Source organism: Haliaeetus leucocephalus, unplaced genomic scaffold, assembly GCF_000737465.1.
Source record: "Haliaeetus leucocephalus isolate CR32 unplaced genomic scaffold, Haliaeetus_leucocephalus-4.0 Scaffold933, whole genome shotgun sequence".
NCBI lineage: Eukaryota > Metazoa > Chordata > Aves > Accipitriformes > Accipitridae > Haliaeetus > Haliaeetus leucocephalus.
Genome location: NW_010973369.1, coordinates 940,965 through 956,453, shown reverse-complemented (window position 1 = coordinate 956,453; position 15,489 = coordinate 940,965). Strand labels below are relative to the sequence as shown.

The window sequence follows — 15,489 nt, the reverse complement described above, 5'->3', positions numbered from 1 at the left end:
CTGAGACACAGAACCCAACAGTCTCAGAGAAAGTCACCCTGCAGGCAGCTGGCAGAACTGAGGATAGAGTCCCACAGTCCCCAAGTCCAGCCCAGTGCTCCGGCCTCCCTATTCCCATCATTAGCACTGGGAAGACTATCTCTAATTGGTGTCAAACGATTGAAAGTGGAAGGAGCTGTCGTCATGGATACAGCACCCGCAGGCTCTCCTCTGCCTTGGTTGGAGCCCTGCTCTTCCACAATAGCTCTGTGGTCTTCAAACATCAGTGCAATAATGAGCACAGAAACAGCGATTCATTTGCAACCGGTGCAAAGGCTTGCCATGTAATACAAAGACAGAACAAACTGTTAGTTGTGACCCTCTTAGATTAACTGAGCTGGTTGATTCACTGATTTCTCTAGCACCAACTGGAGCAGACTGTCAGGACCTGTTGGACAAGTTACCTCCCATAACTTCTGTACAGGATTTACACTCAACTTGTGCCCTTCACAGCACAGCAGCACCTGTATTCTCCCTGTCCCCACCTTGGGTAGTGTCTTTCCTTCACAATAGGGGGTCTCAGAAGTGAATAGGAAGAAAGACACCCCCCCCAGCCACATACACACACACGAATATGCATACCTCAAGAAGGTTTTAGCTGCAGAGAGGCACAGATGAGGACCCACCTGCAGTGCTGAGCACTTGGCTGCCAACCCACAGACAAACCTGACCTGCCATCCCTGCCTGTGCAGGGACGCTCAGCTCACTGGAGCACCACACCATCTCCTTCTCAGGGGTGCTGGCTTTCCCAGCTGAGCTCAGACCAGCTCTCAGGTCCATCTCAGCCCTCTAATCCATGAGCAGAACTATTACCAGGAACAGGCCCATCTGGTGCAGAGTTTGGCCATGTGTGAAGAATAGGGCCAGGCTGATCCAGCAGCATTAGAAGGATGCTCATTTCTAGCTTAGCTGTTGTAATGCAGTGTGTTTTTCTTCCTTGTCCAGTGTGGTTAAGATGAGTTTACTAGGAAAAGAAAAAAACCTACCATCTTTCATACCTTGGAAAAGTTGAAATGGCCAGGGAGCCTGCCCAAGCAAGGCTCACCTCTCTGTCCTCCTACTAGTCTCTTTGAAATTGTAGTTATAGGGATTTACCAGCACTTGCAACACACTCAACAGGTCCAAGGTAAAGCAGATGGGAAGAAGATCTCTATTTTTGGATCTCTATTAATGTTGCCATGTTGACCTCTCCTAGCCCAGATTGGGACAGTTCATAGTACCTATTGATGGATGATGCTCAGTTCTGACGACCAAATATTGCTCAACCAATTCCTGCATTTGGCCAACACCACCCACGCTGTCATTAAAAAAATGCCAACCTCTTCCTGAGAGCTGCATGCTTGGTGTTGTCCAGTCCTTCAGAGTTAGTCTACCTCCAGGGGAACCATTCTCAAGTGTGCTGACTATTTTACCAGCCTGCTACTGAGCTGGATGCAGTCTCAGTACCGCTGACTCCAGCCCGAGGGATTGGCACAGGTTTTCCCATTGATCATCAGTGAGCAGGCAGCAAAGGATTCTCCGCTTCAGTTGTCGAGGTTTAAACCCAGCTGGTAACAAAGCACCATGAAGCTACTCGCTCACTTCTCTGCCCCAGCCCTGGTGGGATAAGGAGAAAATATAAAGGCAGGCTCGTGGGTTGAGACAAGGACAGGGAGGGATCACTCACCACTTATGGTCATGGGCAAAAGACAGGCTCAACTTGGGGGAGAAACAAAATCAATTTAATTTACTACAAATCAAAACAAAACAAGGATACTAGGAAGTAAACCCAAACCTTAGAACACCTTCCCGCCACCCCTCCCTCCTTCCCGGCTCAACTCCACTCCCACTTCTGTCTCCCTCCTCCCCCTCAGTAGTGCAGGGGGATGGGGAATGGGGATTGGGGTCAGTTCATCACACGTTGTCTCTGCCACTCCTTCCTCCTCAGGGGGAGGACTGCTCACTCTTCCCCTGATCCAGTGTGGGGTCCCTCCCATAGGAGACAGCTCTCCATGAAATTCTCCAATGTGGGTCCCTTCCACAGGCCGCAGTCCTTCAGTTACGGATTGCTCCAGTGTGGGCTTTCCCATGGCGTCCCGGCCATCTTGGGGGGCACCCCCCTGCTCCGGCGTGGGCTCCTCCCCGGGCTGCAGGTGGGCTTCTGCTCCCCCGCTCCCCTCCATGGACTGGGGAGACAGCCTGCCGCCTCACCACGGGCTGCAGGGGCATCTACCTCCTCCGGTGCACCTCCTCCGCTCCTTCTTCATTGACTTCGGTATCTGCCCAGGGGTTCCTCTCACATTCCAATCCCACTACTCACTATCTGTCCCCCCTCTTAAATCTGTTCTCCCAGAGGTGCTATCACTGTCACTGATGGGGTCGGCTTGGGCCAGCGACAGGTCTGACTTGGAGCCGGGGAAGCTTCTAGCAGCTTCTCACAGGAGTCACCCCTGTAGTCCCCTCCTCTGCTTCCACCCTACCACACAAACCCAAAACACAGTTCACCACCATCAGCTTTCTTAGTCTCTGTGTTAATTGGGCAAACTATGGGAAAAAGGTACAGCCAATCCCCATTTTAGCTACCTCTTCCCGTCCCCCTTTACTTCCCCCTTCCTGTTACCTATTAAATGACAATAAGTTTGGCTGAGGCGATCCCAGGCATCAGAAAGTCCCCCTTTGATTTTGCCAGTGTCTCCCTTTGGTTTTGACTGTTCGTCTTCATCTTCCTTACAAACACGGGTGCTACACAGCTTCGGCCAGGGCAATGGGGGTAGTTATCACCATAACTACCCAGTTGTTGAAACCTGGCTATAAGGCAATTATGCTAAGCTCTGCAACAGGCTGACAGCTATCACACTCATTACATCTTCCTGAGACAGAAAGGCTCAGTCAATACCACAAAGAGTCTGAACAGCAATTTCCAGGTAGAGTCTCTGTTCCCCCTGTGACACAGAGCACTAGGACATGCCTTTTGGTGACTAACAGCAGCAGACCCATAACACAAAATTGCTCACTCTTTTCTACCTCTGTGAGAGCTTTTTTCTGCCAAGGGGGCTTAGCAAAACATTCTGCTTTCAAAAAGAGCTGTGAAAAACAAGTAGTAAAGAGAGGGTGCAAGAGAGGATAGGAGCAGTTCCTTGGAAGTCAGTATGGTTTTGAATGGTTTTGTGCAGGGGTTCAGGTGCTGTCAGGCCAATGCGTCTGCCTCTTTGTAACTGGTACTTCTTCCCTCTGATGGCAGCTAAGAGGGAGATTTAACTGCTTGACTTTCTACTGCATGGCAGCTCAAGCTCAGCACAGGAACAGAAACATTAATGTTTCTTTATTTTCTGGGAAACCTGCAGGGTTTCAGGATTTTTCCCCACCTTGGTGCACCTGATGGGTGTGGGACAGCAGGAGCAGCCCTTCTCCTGAGAGAGTCTGGGGCCCTCTGAAGGCTTCTGCTGTATTGATGAACTCGATGAAGTTTATCTTCTGGCATATGGTTGGAGGTAGTGGTAGCTCCCATTTCCACAGGTTCAAAATTCAGTTTCTCATGTAACCATCCTCAGGAGACTCACTTCAGGCAGAGAAGACTGCATGAACAGCTCAAGACACCAAGGGCCTTTCTGTCCCCGTACGAGGAGACAAACCATTATGAGTCTGATCATCCAAAGCCTGACCAGGAGCTCTGTCAACAGGAGGACCGACTCACCCTAACTCCTCTACTCAACACTGTAAGACCTGGCCTGGGCTCCATCCCTGATATACTTACTGCCTCTGCTGCACATGTGGCATTCATAGCTGAGGATGTGAGGAGCAATGAGAGGCAAGTGGTGTGAGCCACTGCATGGCTCCTTGTGCAGGAGGATGACATATTTCAGGATGCTGCTGTCACAGTCCAAACCAGAAAGATAGACCTCAAGGCAAATGGCACAAACACTGCTCCTTCCTTAAGGCGTTCTGGGACGATGGATCCTCTGACATGACATTTACCACTGCTTCAGGGCTTGTCTGGAGGACAGTTTGTACTCGGAGGATTTTTTTCCTCTTTTGCAGAAAAGACATAAGGGAGCATACAGAGGGATTTAGACTCTGATTGGTCTCATGTTCTCTATTATGGTGATAGCGAGCTCTGATGAGAGACAATATGTCAGAACCTCCAGATTTACTGGATTAGCCTTCAGCATCATGCTTGCCAGCAGTTTCATGGCCATTACAACAGGCTTATTTTGCAGCCTCACAATCATCCAAGCTTATCATCCAGAAAACTGTATGATACTGTGATTTTTGTGCAGCCAGGGCCATCCAAAAGTGGATTTTTCCTTTTTCTGAGTTTACTATTAAATGCAGCTGAGAAACTACAGCTAATGCCTTATATTTAGTGTAAAAATTAGGATCTTTGGTACTTGGTGTCCATCATCAGAGCAACTGAATTACTCATAATGTTCAGAATCCAGGGATATAAGGAGATCTGTAGATAACTGGTACAGACACACACAGAACCTGGTCTGCAAAGCACTGTGGCACCTCAGACAAACTTAGAAATGAAGTGCCCCTTAAATAACCCAAAATCTTATTGCTTATCAATAATGTTATCTAGGAACATGAAACCACTTTTACACATGCCCATAGCTATTGCTGACAAAATGGAAGCAACCAAATGAGTGTCCGTCTGGGACCATAGAGTCAAATATTTTTTTTCTAGGTATCTTTTAAGGTTTTGTTCGGCAGATATTCAGCAAATATTTATTCCTCTCAAAACCCCACACTGTGCATTAGGAGTGCAGGTGGCCTCAGGAAAAGGTAAGGACTGCCTGGGTTTCCTTGCAGGCTTTAGAGCCAAAGGAGAAAGGATATAGAAATTTCAGTTTTATTTTCAGTCATCTCATTAGGAAGGATTTGCTTTTATCTCTTGTTACATTTGAGTTGTTTGGATTATCAGGGTAGCTGTTTTGTGTTTTTAAAGGGCTGGCTGAAGTCTGTTTTCCTCCCTGGTTTAGCTTTTCCTGCTCCCCACTGTTCTGCCATGTAAAGATCTCCCATCTTCTTCATCTGGCTCTGGCAACAGGAGTCCCGCTTGGCGTTCTGCTGAGGACAGGGCTGAAAGGAACCGCGTTTTGTAACCGGCTGTGCAAGCATCATTTCCAGCAACACTTGTTGCTCCACACCACATTAGTCTGGTTTCCATCAACTTGGTGCGCAAGGGCAGGAACAGCCACCACCACGGGCAAACACGTCTGCTGCAACCTTTCCCACAGCAGGCAGGCCATTGAAGTTGGCTCCTAGTTCCAGCACTAGCTCTAGGAGGGACCGAATGCAAATGATAGACATTTGTTGAAGCCTATGAAGCCCCGGCTGAGATCTGAGGCTCTTCTTGGTGTGCCACACAGCTGCCCGGCACGGGTCCCCCATGACACTCACGGCAGGTGGCTATGGTCCCTGTGGGGAGCTGCAGCCCTGATGCCCACTGCCGTGTCTCCCTGCTGCGCTCCCAGCACAGCTATTTACATGGCTGGAGACACCAACCCTTCCCTCAGATGGCAGTTTTGGGCACTCCCAAATGCATGGTTTGCTCTGAAGGCTGCTGTGTCACACACTTAGTCCCACCTGTAGTGTCAGGTGCAAAGATGAAGGCGTTGTGTGCTCCTCACTGTTGTCAGGGCTTCAACTGGGCTCGTCCCTCCTCTAGACACATGATGAGCGAGCAGAAGCCCAAATCTGCAGCTGCCCCAGAGCAGGGATGAGGTGCGAGCCATGGGCACACGGGACCCTCAGGTGTGCACATGGGTCCAGAGCCTGGTAAATGCTGCCTTCCCAGAGGTCAGACATTGTGCAGCCAAGCACAATTTAGCCTGTCTATTTGCATTTATGTAAGTACAAAGACACTCAGGCTCTGTAGCAAAAGAGAGGGACTTGCTTAGTAAATAGTTAAACCAACCACAGTCATAAGGGACTTCCAGACTCTTGTGATTTACCATTTCTGGCCTCACTCCTGGTGGACCACCCTTATATGGCTCTGGGGGGATGAAGGCAGTTTGACACTTGTCTGTCCACTGTTCCAGGGCCTGATACCTTACTTATGATGCTTTTCACTCATGCTTTGCAAAAATGGTGAGATGTGTAACCATCCTGCCTTTGGTCATCTCTATTCCAACAGCCACCAGCCTCCTTCTTATCACCAAAATAGCGTGATATGGTGTGTCCATAACATCTTCCATAGTAAGCTGTGCAGAGCTACTTCTGTCTGCATGTGGGCCTTGAGGTAACTAAGCAGGACCAAAAAATGCCTGTGGTCATGCCCAGGGAAGTCCTGGGGGAGCCTGGGGGAGTCCCATGAGCTGGAATGAGACTTCTCATGTCACCAAATAAAGGTCTCAGCAGGCCACTCTGAGGAATAGGATGGCTCAGAGACAGTCTTAAACTGCTCCTACCTGAACCATCCATAAGCTTTGGACCATCTCTTGTAGCAAGTGCATCTTCACTGTCAAACTTCTTGTTTTGCTCCTGGGACCCCAGCACTGATGCTGAGTGCTTGTGAGGGCTTCCTCTGAGCAAACAGCAGATTCCCTCTTGGGCAGCACCTGGGGCAGGTTGTTGGGGCTCTTCACTCCCAGGCATGCTCGCAGGGAGCGTGAATGCAGCACATGTAACTCAGCACCCTCTGCCCAAGGAATGAGCCCAGCAAAGTGGCAGCCTCTAGGTCCCTGCAGCCCAGGTGCCATCATACCAACCTGCGAGGTCTGGCTGGGAGATGTGGGATGTTTGGGGAGGAAGTATGTAGGTTATCTCTGGATGCTGCCCAGGACTAACATGTTTGCTTTGTTTTATTTGCCAGATGCATATGAAGAGAAGGCACCTAACACATTCTCTGTGGCTATTTCACAATACCTGACTTTGGTTTTGGAGGGTTGTGCTGGTTCCTTCCTATGGAGGGTTTCCCTAGGGCTCTGCACGTTGTCCCCCACTGTGCACATGAGGGTCAGGGGTTGCAAGGGATGGTGTGGGACACAGGATGCCTTGGGGTGTCTGCTCTGCTGTTGGAGCAGGGAAAGGGCTGCTTCCTGCATGGGAAAACTGGCTGTTAAGATAAGATTCCTCTGGCAGGTAACAGCAGAGCAGATCCAAGCTGGTGTTATGCTGGTGCCACTTACTCATAGTTTTTTTCTTCTGACTTTCTTTTTAAATGAAGGCAATGACAAACACTGTATTCAAGGAGCCGGGGCTTCAGATGCAGGCTGTAACACAAATGCTTTATGTGTTCTCCTGCAAGCAAAGCGAAATCACATCAACACTCATCCTGCAAAGCTTCAGCATTGAACTCCCCCACAAGAACAGTCTTGCTGAAATGTTGGACAATGCATTCATAGAAGTAAAGCAGTGACCCTTAGCGGGATCAGGGTACTAAGAGGATACCTGAAACATACCACTCGACTCGAAGCTTTCCAACAGGACTGCATGTAACTGCCTGAATCATCAACCATATGGACAGCGTTGTCTTCTCAGGCTGGCTGCCCTGGGAGCGTACAGTGAATTTCACTTTTTCCTTTTTGAAAGATCTCATCAAATCATGATGACATGAAAACTCATCCATGTGTTTTGGAGAGATAGTGTTGCTCTTTTGAGACAGTCCTTTCCACTACTGTCAAATGAAAGTCAGTGATTTGTCCTTGATCAGTGCAGTGTCCCCATCACTGTGCCCTTATTTCTCTTTAACCTAGTATGTCAAAGAGCCATGTTCTGTGTGCATTTGTGTGACTATTGGTTTTCCCTTCCCCCATGTAAAGTATGAACTGCTCAGTTGATTTCAGGTTTAACAAAACATCAGGGGCCTCAAGATCCCAATAAAATCAGGTAAAGAGGTGGCCCAGGAGTAGAGGGGTCCATGGCAATGCCTCTCTGAAGAGAATCACACAGTGCGACTCACTCTTCATTGATCATCAGAGAAACTAGAGAAAAGCAGCACCAAGACACAGATCCATGGGAAGCCCCCTGCTCCTGGAATGGCTTGTTCATGTCGTGGTTTAACCCCAGCCAGCAACTAAGCACCATGCAGGTGCTCGCTCACTTCCCCCCACCCAGTGGGATGGGGGAGATAATCGGGAAAAAAAAAAGTAAAACTCGTGTGTTGAGATAAGAACAGTTTAATAGGATAGAAAGGAGGAAAATAATAATGAAATAATAAAGATATAATAAAATGGCAATAATAAAATGACAATAATACTAATAAAAAGATTGGAATATACAAAACAAGTGATGCACAATGCATCACCACTCACTGACCGATGCCCAGTTAGTTCCCGAGCAGTGATCCCCTCCAGGCCAGCTCCCCCCAGTTTATATACTGGGCATGATGTCACACGGTATGGAATACCCCTTTGGCCACTTTGGGTCAGCTGTGTGACTGTGTCCCCTCCCAACTTCTTGTGCCCCTCCAGCCTTCCTGCTGGCTGGGCATGAGAAGCTGAAAAATCCTTGACTTAGTATAAACACTGCTTAGCAACAACTGAAAACATCAGTGTGTTATTGTCCTGGTTTCAGCTGGGATAGAGTTAACTGTCTTCCTAGTAGCTGGTGCAGTGCTATGTTTTGAGTTCAGTATGTGAAGAATGTTGATAACACTGATGTTTTCAGTTGTTGCTCAGTAGTGTTTCGTCTATAGTCAAGGATTTTTCAGCTTCTCATGCCCAGCCAGGGCACCTGACCCAAACTGGCCAACAGTGTATTCCATACCATGTGACGTCCCATCTAGTTTAGGAACGGGGAAGTGGGGGGCAGGGATTCGCCACTCGGGGACTGGCTGGGTGTCGGTCGGGGGGTGGTGAGCAATTGCCCTGCGCATCATTTGTACATTTCAATCCTTTTATTACTACTGTTGTCATTTTATTAGTGTTATCATTATCATTATTAGTCTCTTCTTTTCTGTTCTATTAAATCGTTCTTATCTCAACCCAGGAGTTTTACTTCTTTTCCTGATTTTCTCCCCCATCCCACTGGATGGGGGGGGAGTGAGTGAGCGGCTGCGTGGTGCTTAGTTGCTGGCTGGGGGTAAACCACGACAGTTATCAATGTTCTTCTCACACTGAATCCAAGACATAACCAGCTACTAGAAAGAAAATTAACTCTATCCCAGCCAAAATGAGGACAGTTCAGTATAACTGCTCCTCTGTTAATTAAACAAGAGCCATTTCCAAGAGTTCTGTATTTTAAAGTCACCAGATTCCACACAGGGAAAGTCCTTGCGGGATCCAGACTGCTGGCTTCTCTCTTCCTGCTGATGGTGCCCACCACCACGAGGCAGGTCCCTGCATGTTCTGAGACCCAGTGAATTGAAACAGTCATTCTGCAATGAGGTGAAGTTCTGCTGAGGAGGAAGGACCATGGCTGGCCCTCCCCCAGGCTGCTGGATGTCCAAATTCCACCCCCAGCTCAGGAACGAACAGAAGCTGCAATTCCCAAAATGCGTGGAAAGATCAGCAGGCTGTCGTGCAATTGTGTTTGAAGGAAAGTGGATTGTCTGAGGGGGATGGCATGAGTCAGAACACCCCTGAAAGTACACGCTGAACCCAAGCAGAAGGGGTCTAACCCGGCTACTAATCAGTCTTATGCAGGGGCTGTTCACCCTTATGGCCTTTGGAGAAGATGTAGAGACTCCAAGCTCTCTGGGGACCTCAAGATGAGAAACTTGAGTTCCAGTGCTTTTAACAGTAGGCAGGAGCTGAGCAGGTACTTCTGTCATTAAACATTAAGCACTAGCAGATAAAAGCAATAGGAATCGCACATTAGGTGTGAAGTCTTTCTCCAGATTTGTTTTACTCTATTTGCTTTTCTTTTCTGGTTATTGTTTCCCATCAAAAAGAGAAACAAAACTAATTGCCATTTCCAGATGGTGTATGATCTGAGGCAAAGTCATAAAGGGGACATGGTCCATGCCAGCAATGCCTCTCTCATTTTGCAGGAGCACTGGCCTTCAAAGGGAGCTCCTCTACACAGGGCAAGGTGTACCTGCCTGATTACAGAGTAATTAACGAGCCACAGCAGGGCCCATCTCTGCCCCACCCCACCTCTAATTGGCTAGGACAGAGATTGGCTCCTTTCTGCTGCTTCACAGAGCTGTCAGTCACTGAGGGTCCCTCCTTACCCCCACTTTCCCAGACAGTATAAAAAGGCAGAGTGGGGATGATGGAGTATGCTGTTCTGTCTGGTTCTTTCTTGCTGGTCTCTGGCTTGTATCTGACAGAGCAAAAAGGTATGGTTCTGAAATTTTTAGGTGTTAAGGCTGTAATTGTTCTATGAACTCCTGGTTCATGTTTAGATGTTTCTTGCCTGGCTTAATTATGGAATGGGATTAATCTTAGTTAATGTAAGGTTGCTTGTGGTCCTGCCTGAAAGGTTAGATGCAGCCTGTGCTGTTTTTGAGTGAAAAGCTGGTTCTGGTTGTGGTGTGCTAACAACAGTAGGGCAGCTTCTTGAGCTGCTTTTTTCCTAGTTCTGCTGTTACTTTCTAAGCCAGTGCCTCTTCTAAATATATTGATAACAAGCACTATGATCTCTCTGACAAAAGCTCTCCTGGGTGAGGAAAGACTTTGTTCTCCTCATTCCTCTGATTAGCATAAACCATGCAAAACCTAAATACTAGGTAGCTTTGCAAGTAGTACAGATCCCTTCATTCCATAATGGGAAGAGGCCCATTTTGGGGGTCTTCCCTTAATGGGTAGTGAAGAACTTCTTCCTTTAATGAGGTTGGAGGGAAGTGTCGCCTGCGAAGGGAAATCCCTTTGCAGGCTCACTGGCTGCTTTGCCTTTTCCTAAACCCATGGTGCTACTTGCATTTCAGCTGCAATGGCCTCTGCTATGCCTGACAAAGAGAGAGCTGCCAAGAGCTCCCTGGAGGTGAAGGAAGAGGAGCAGCAGGTAGGTGCTCCATGTGAGGTGTAAGGAGTGGCAGCTCCCAGATGCAGGTATGAGGTGGTGGTCCTGCTGTGGCTGGTGGGAGGGAAGCCTCCACAAAGGGAGGAGTGTTTCCTCTGCTCGGGCTTGCCCTGCAGCTTCTTTGGAAACATGGGTGACAGAATGGCTGAAACAGTAGGCCTGACGACCCTGTAAGTAACCTCCTAGGCTAAGCAAAGTAGCCTGGTTCTTGGCTAGGAAAGATGTTTCTCTCACTTGGTAGTCAAGATCCTGGCTTGCTGCAGGCAATTCTTTTATGGAAAGGCTCCCATCTTTCAGCAGACCTAACACCAGTTGTGCTTGCTTTACTCCCATGACCAGCAGCATGCTTCTTGAAGACTAGTATAAAGTCTGTCAATTTAAAATCAACTTGATCCTGTCTGATGGAGTTTTTGCCAGGGTATTAGCTTGTTAAATAGCTATACCAAATGAATTGGAGCTGGGTATGGGTACAGAAGTATTGAGGTTGCCCACAAACTCAGCTGTCTCTTGGGTAGCGTTGTGCCAGAGGAAGACCTTTCTAGAATGGACCAGCTGTAAGTGTCAATGCTCCACAGCTTGTTTCACAACTGAGTTGTAGACTTTAAAGCAAGTGTCCAAGCAAGGCAAGCCTTGCCTCTTCAACCAGACTAGGTGACTTGAACAGAGAGTTTTGGGGCAAAACTGCATAGGAAGCTCAGGATCATGTTTGCAAGCTTCATGGTTTTTTTTTCTCTTGCTCTTCTAGGATGCAGTAAATCAGGTGGCTAACCTGACCTTGGTGAGCTCTGCCTGTGACATAGTTTCTACAGCTTATGCCTCCACTAAGGAGAGCCACCCCTACATCAGATCTCTGTGTGATGCAGCAGAGAAAGGAGTGAAGAGTGTGACCGAAGCCACAGCCAGCTGTGCGCAGCCAGTTCTGACTACACTGGAGCCTCATGGTAATCCCCTGTGGAAGGGCAGGTTTGCACCTGCCTGTGAGGGACTGTCTGGCTCTTTCCAGCTCTGGAAGGAGTCCTAGGATGTGGAAATGTACCTCTCCATCACCATACTAAAAGGATAGCTTACAAAACTCCTGGCTTACAAGTAAGGCTAAAAACTGAGTCCTAGTCCAAGTAGTGTGATGGAGGGTTGCTCCCTGGAGGGCAAGGACTTAACTCTGATGTTGACTTCCCTAAAACTGATATTGCAAAGTCCAAAGTATTAGGTGGCAGGTGCTTATAGTTGGATTCTTACAAGCTCATGGTGACTACAGGAAAAAGCTTCCTCTTGGAGGACTGTTACCTCTAAAGGTCCTGTTTGCAATGGCCCTTAAAGAATATGACTGTGGCATCTGAGAAGAAGCTCTGAACTCCTGGAGAGAGAGGGGCTATTCCTAATACTGATAAAATGTCTGATAAAAGAGTCTATGTGACAGGGCCTGGGTTTGCTCAAAGCCCAGAGTGGGCATCCCCCTCCTGTCAGTAACTATGTGATCCTGGATCCTTGGGATGTGGAGACTTGGGCAGAGATGAGGGCTATGCATCTATTTAGTCAAGACCTCAAGAAGCTGCAGGAGGGGATCCCATGTGGGTGGCTATGTCTGTACAAGTGGAAATTGGCAGCTGTCAAAGTGAACAGATCTATGAGGAGACCAATACAAGCAGCTCTACAAATTCAGTGTACAACACACCTGGCCTGGTGATCTGAATGGAGACTTTCATCTAGGCTCCCTGCAGAGCAACATGCTCAGGAAGGCAGAACTTGAGATGGAATTGCAGAAAACCAACTTCTGACACTTTTTTTGTTGTTGTTCTTTTCAGTTGCTGCAGCAAGTGAGTATGCCTCCAAGGGTTTGGATAAACTAGAGGAAAAGCTCCCACTCCTTCAAAAGCCAGTGGAACAGGTAAGAATCAAAGACTGTGCTGTCCCTAGCTGGCAGATGGACCTAGTTCTTGCAGGGTTTCTAAACCTGGCAGTGAAGTAGGCTCTCATGTGAGGAACAAACTACTCTAGGAGCATAGTGCAAGTTCCTACAGGAATAAATACTTAGCAGACACTGTGTTAATTGTCCTCTTGGTGCAATTCAGAATTGTGGTGTACTACATGACCCAATCACTTATCTGACATAAGTCTCCTCTTCCACAGATCCTCTCTGACACAAAAGAGCTGGTATCATTGAGAGTGGCTGATGTGAAGGATGCTGTGAGCAGCAAAGTGACAGAGGTGGTGGATGTAACTAAGGAGACTCTTCAGAGCAGTATGGAGGCTGCCAGATCTGCAGTGACCAGTGTGGGGATGGTTATGGACTCCAAAGTGGGCCAGACAGCTGTAAGCAGAGCAGAAGCTGTGCTGGGGAGAACAGAAGACAGCTCTCTCCCTATTGGAAATGAGGAACTAGGTAAGTAAACAGTATGTCATTACTAGTATGGCAAACTAGGGACTAATGGGAAGTGCTGTGCTGGAGGCTATCTAGTCCGAGATCTCCTGATACTTGTTTACTATGTGTGGTAAACATCTCTGGTCAGCCACTTACAGATACTGTCTCTTTCCTCAGCCAAACTGGCAGCATCTGAGGAAGGTGCAGACATAATATCTGTGGAGCAGCAGCAGGAGAAGAGACAGTACTTTGTGAGGTTGGGGTCTCTCTCTGATGAACTTCGCCTGTTTGCCTACCTGCGCTCAACAGACAAAGTGAAGCAGGTCTGGCAGGGCATGCAGGGGGCCCTTGCACAGCTTCACTGCATCATTGAACTGGTAGGTAGAGCCCAGTCTCCTGGAAGGAGGGGACCAAATTGTTGGCTTGGTTTCATCTTCTTTGCTATGATAAAGAGCTGTGCTGTTCACCAGAAGATCTGTCTGTCTTGACACTCTGATCTTCCCCTGCCACAGATTGAAGTGTTTAAGCAAGGATTTAATCAAAAGGTTCAGGAGGGGCAGGAGAAACTGCAACAGATGTGGGTGGACTGGAGTAAAATGTCTTCCGAAGAGAGTGGAGATAAAACATCTGCAGAGGCAGAGGTACTTCCCTGGGGAGGGAAGCAATGGTCTCTGGGTATCCTCTTGATTTTTTTTGTTTTTTTAAGTAACTTGCTCCTCTGATCTTGTCCTTCCTGCCTCCTCCCAGGAGATGGAGTCTCTGGCCCTGCTCATGGCATGCAGTATCACACAGCAGCTGCAGATCACCTGCTGTAAAATAGTGTCTGCAATTCAAGGACTTCCCTCAAGCCTTCAGGATAAGGTGAAACAATCTCTCAGTACCATAGAGGAACTTCATGCTTCTTTCTCAGCAGCAAACTCCTTCCAGGACTTGTCCAGCAGTGTCCTGAGCCAGAGGAAGCTGGCTGTGATCCAGGAGTACATGGAGGAGCTGCTGGACTACCTGAAAAACAACACACCTCTGTCCTGGCTGGTGGGACCCTTCTCCCCCAGGGAGGAGGATGAGGAGGAAACCTCCCAGGAGCATGAGCCCTTGCAGGAGAAGGAAGCCAAGACAGCAGGAGCAGGGCATCATGAAGCCTTTACCACCCTCATGTAAAGGATAAGGCTGTGATCCCAGGCCTGCCTGACATGAGTCTGAGTGCTTGGTCTTAGCTTTATGTAACCCTGCTACTCAGCTGAGGATGGAGCTGTCACATCTTGGATGATTACTGAGTACTGGTGAATAAATCCTTGGGAGCTTCTAAGGAAGGTGGTGGAAGTAGCAGGGCCACTCTTAAGTACTTGTAGTTGCCTTCAGGAATGCTGGCTGAGCTCTGGGCCAGAAGAACAGAGGTGAAGCTCTGCAATGCTCCCATCTCCCTAGAAAGCTGTCTATGGCATGTCCTTCATCAGTGTATGTAGGCACTGCCTATTTCAATACAATGATTGCTGTTGGTCTTGAACTCTCAGCTAGTATACAGTGTAAAGAATTGTCTTCCTACAAGCTGCTCGTACTAGGTCATAACTGCTTAAAATAAAACTACTGCATGCAAAACCACTTACTGTCTCTTGTGTCTCTTGGAGAAAGGCTGCAAGAGTGAGTATTGCTCAACAATGTGAGCTGTACTCTTCCAATTTGTTCCTTGATGCTGGGACAGTGCAGTCAGAAATGCAAGAACTGATGAGCAGTCAGTGGTACAGTAAGGATTACAGCTGGCAAGCCCTGCTAGTGTCCTGGGAAGTAAGAAGTTGTAATTCCTTCTTACTCCCAATCCTGAAGGCATGTATGTGACTTCCTGGCACTCTTCCATGCCTGGAGAAGCTGTGGGGAGCTGTCAAGATCCTGACATCCCTTGTCATTAGTCCTCCTAGGTCTAATTCTCCTCCTGTAGTTGTCTGTTGCTATCTGGTGAGGACTTCAGTCTGTGATGGGATAGTAGTCTGCAGAATTGTCTGCCTTGGAGAGATGTGGACTCTCTGAAGAGTCATTAGGGTTTAGGTGACAGATAGCTACTGTCAGCACTGACCTCTCCTGGCCAGATGTTTCAGTTGAGCTAAGAGCTCTTCAGCTGCCATGTCTGACTCTTCTAAAGAGGTTGAACCAGCCCAATGCTTTCAGACTTGCCAGACATTGATGTAGCTAAGGCTGATGGACCAAAT

The 15,489-nt window shown here is 48.1% G+C and overlaps 1 protein-coding gene across 1 annotated transcript; it reads left to right on the top strand.

Annotated features, from left to right (window-relative positions):
* The first annotated feature begins 10,839 nt into the window (after positions 1-10,839).
* LOC104842024 (perilipin-3-like) lies at positions 10,840-14,446 on the top strand. Its single transcript, XM_010584093.1, has 7 exons — positions 10,840-10,911; positions 11,675-11,870; positions 12,732-12,814; positions 13,057-13,309; positions 13,466-13,665; positions 13,801-13,929; positions 14,036-14,446. The coding sequence occupies exons 1-7, from the start codon at positions 10,840-10,842 to the stop codon at positions 14,444-14,446; spliced, it is 1,344 nt and encodes a 447-aa protein (XP_010582395.1).
* Positions 14,447-15,489: the final 1,043 nt, after the last annotated feature.

Excerpts from the sequence above, each read along its gene's own strand:
- LOC104842024 (XM_010584093.1), top strand. The coding sequence starts at position 10,840 with ATGGCCTCTGCTATGCCTGACAAAGAGAGAGCTGCCAAGAGCTCCCTG. Across the intron at positions 10,912-11,674 it reads TGAAGGAAGAGGAGCAGCAG|GATGCAGTAAATCAGGTGGC; the intron begins GTAGGTGCTCCA and ends TTGCTCTTCTAG. Across the intron at positions 13,930-14,035 it reads AAACATCTGCAGAGGCAGAG|GAGATGGAGTCTCTGGCCCT; the intron begins GTACTTCCCTGG and ends GCCTCCTCCCAG.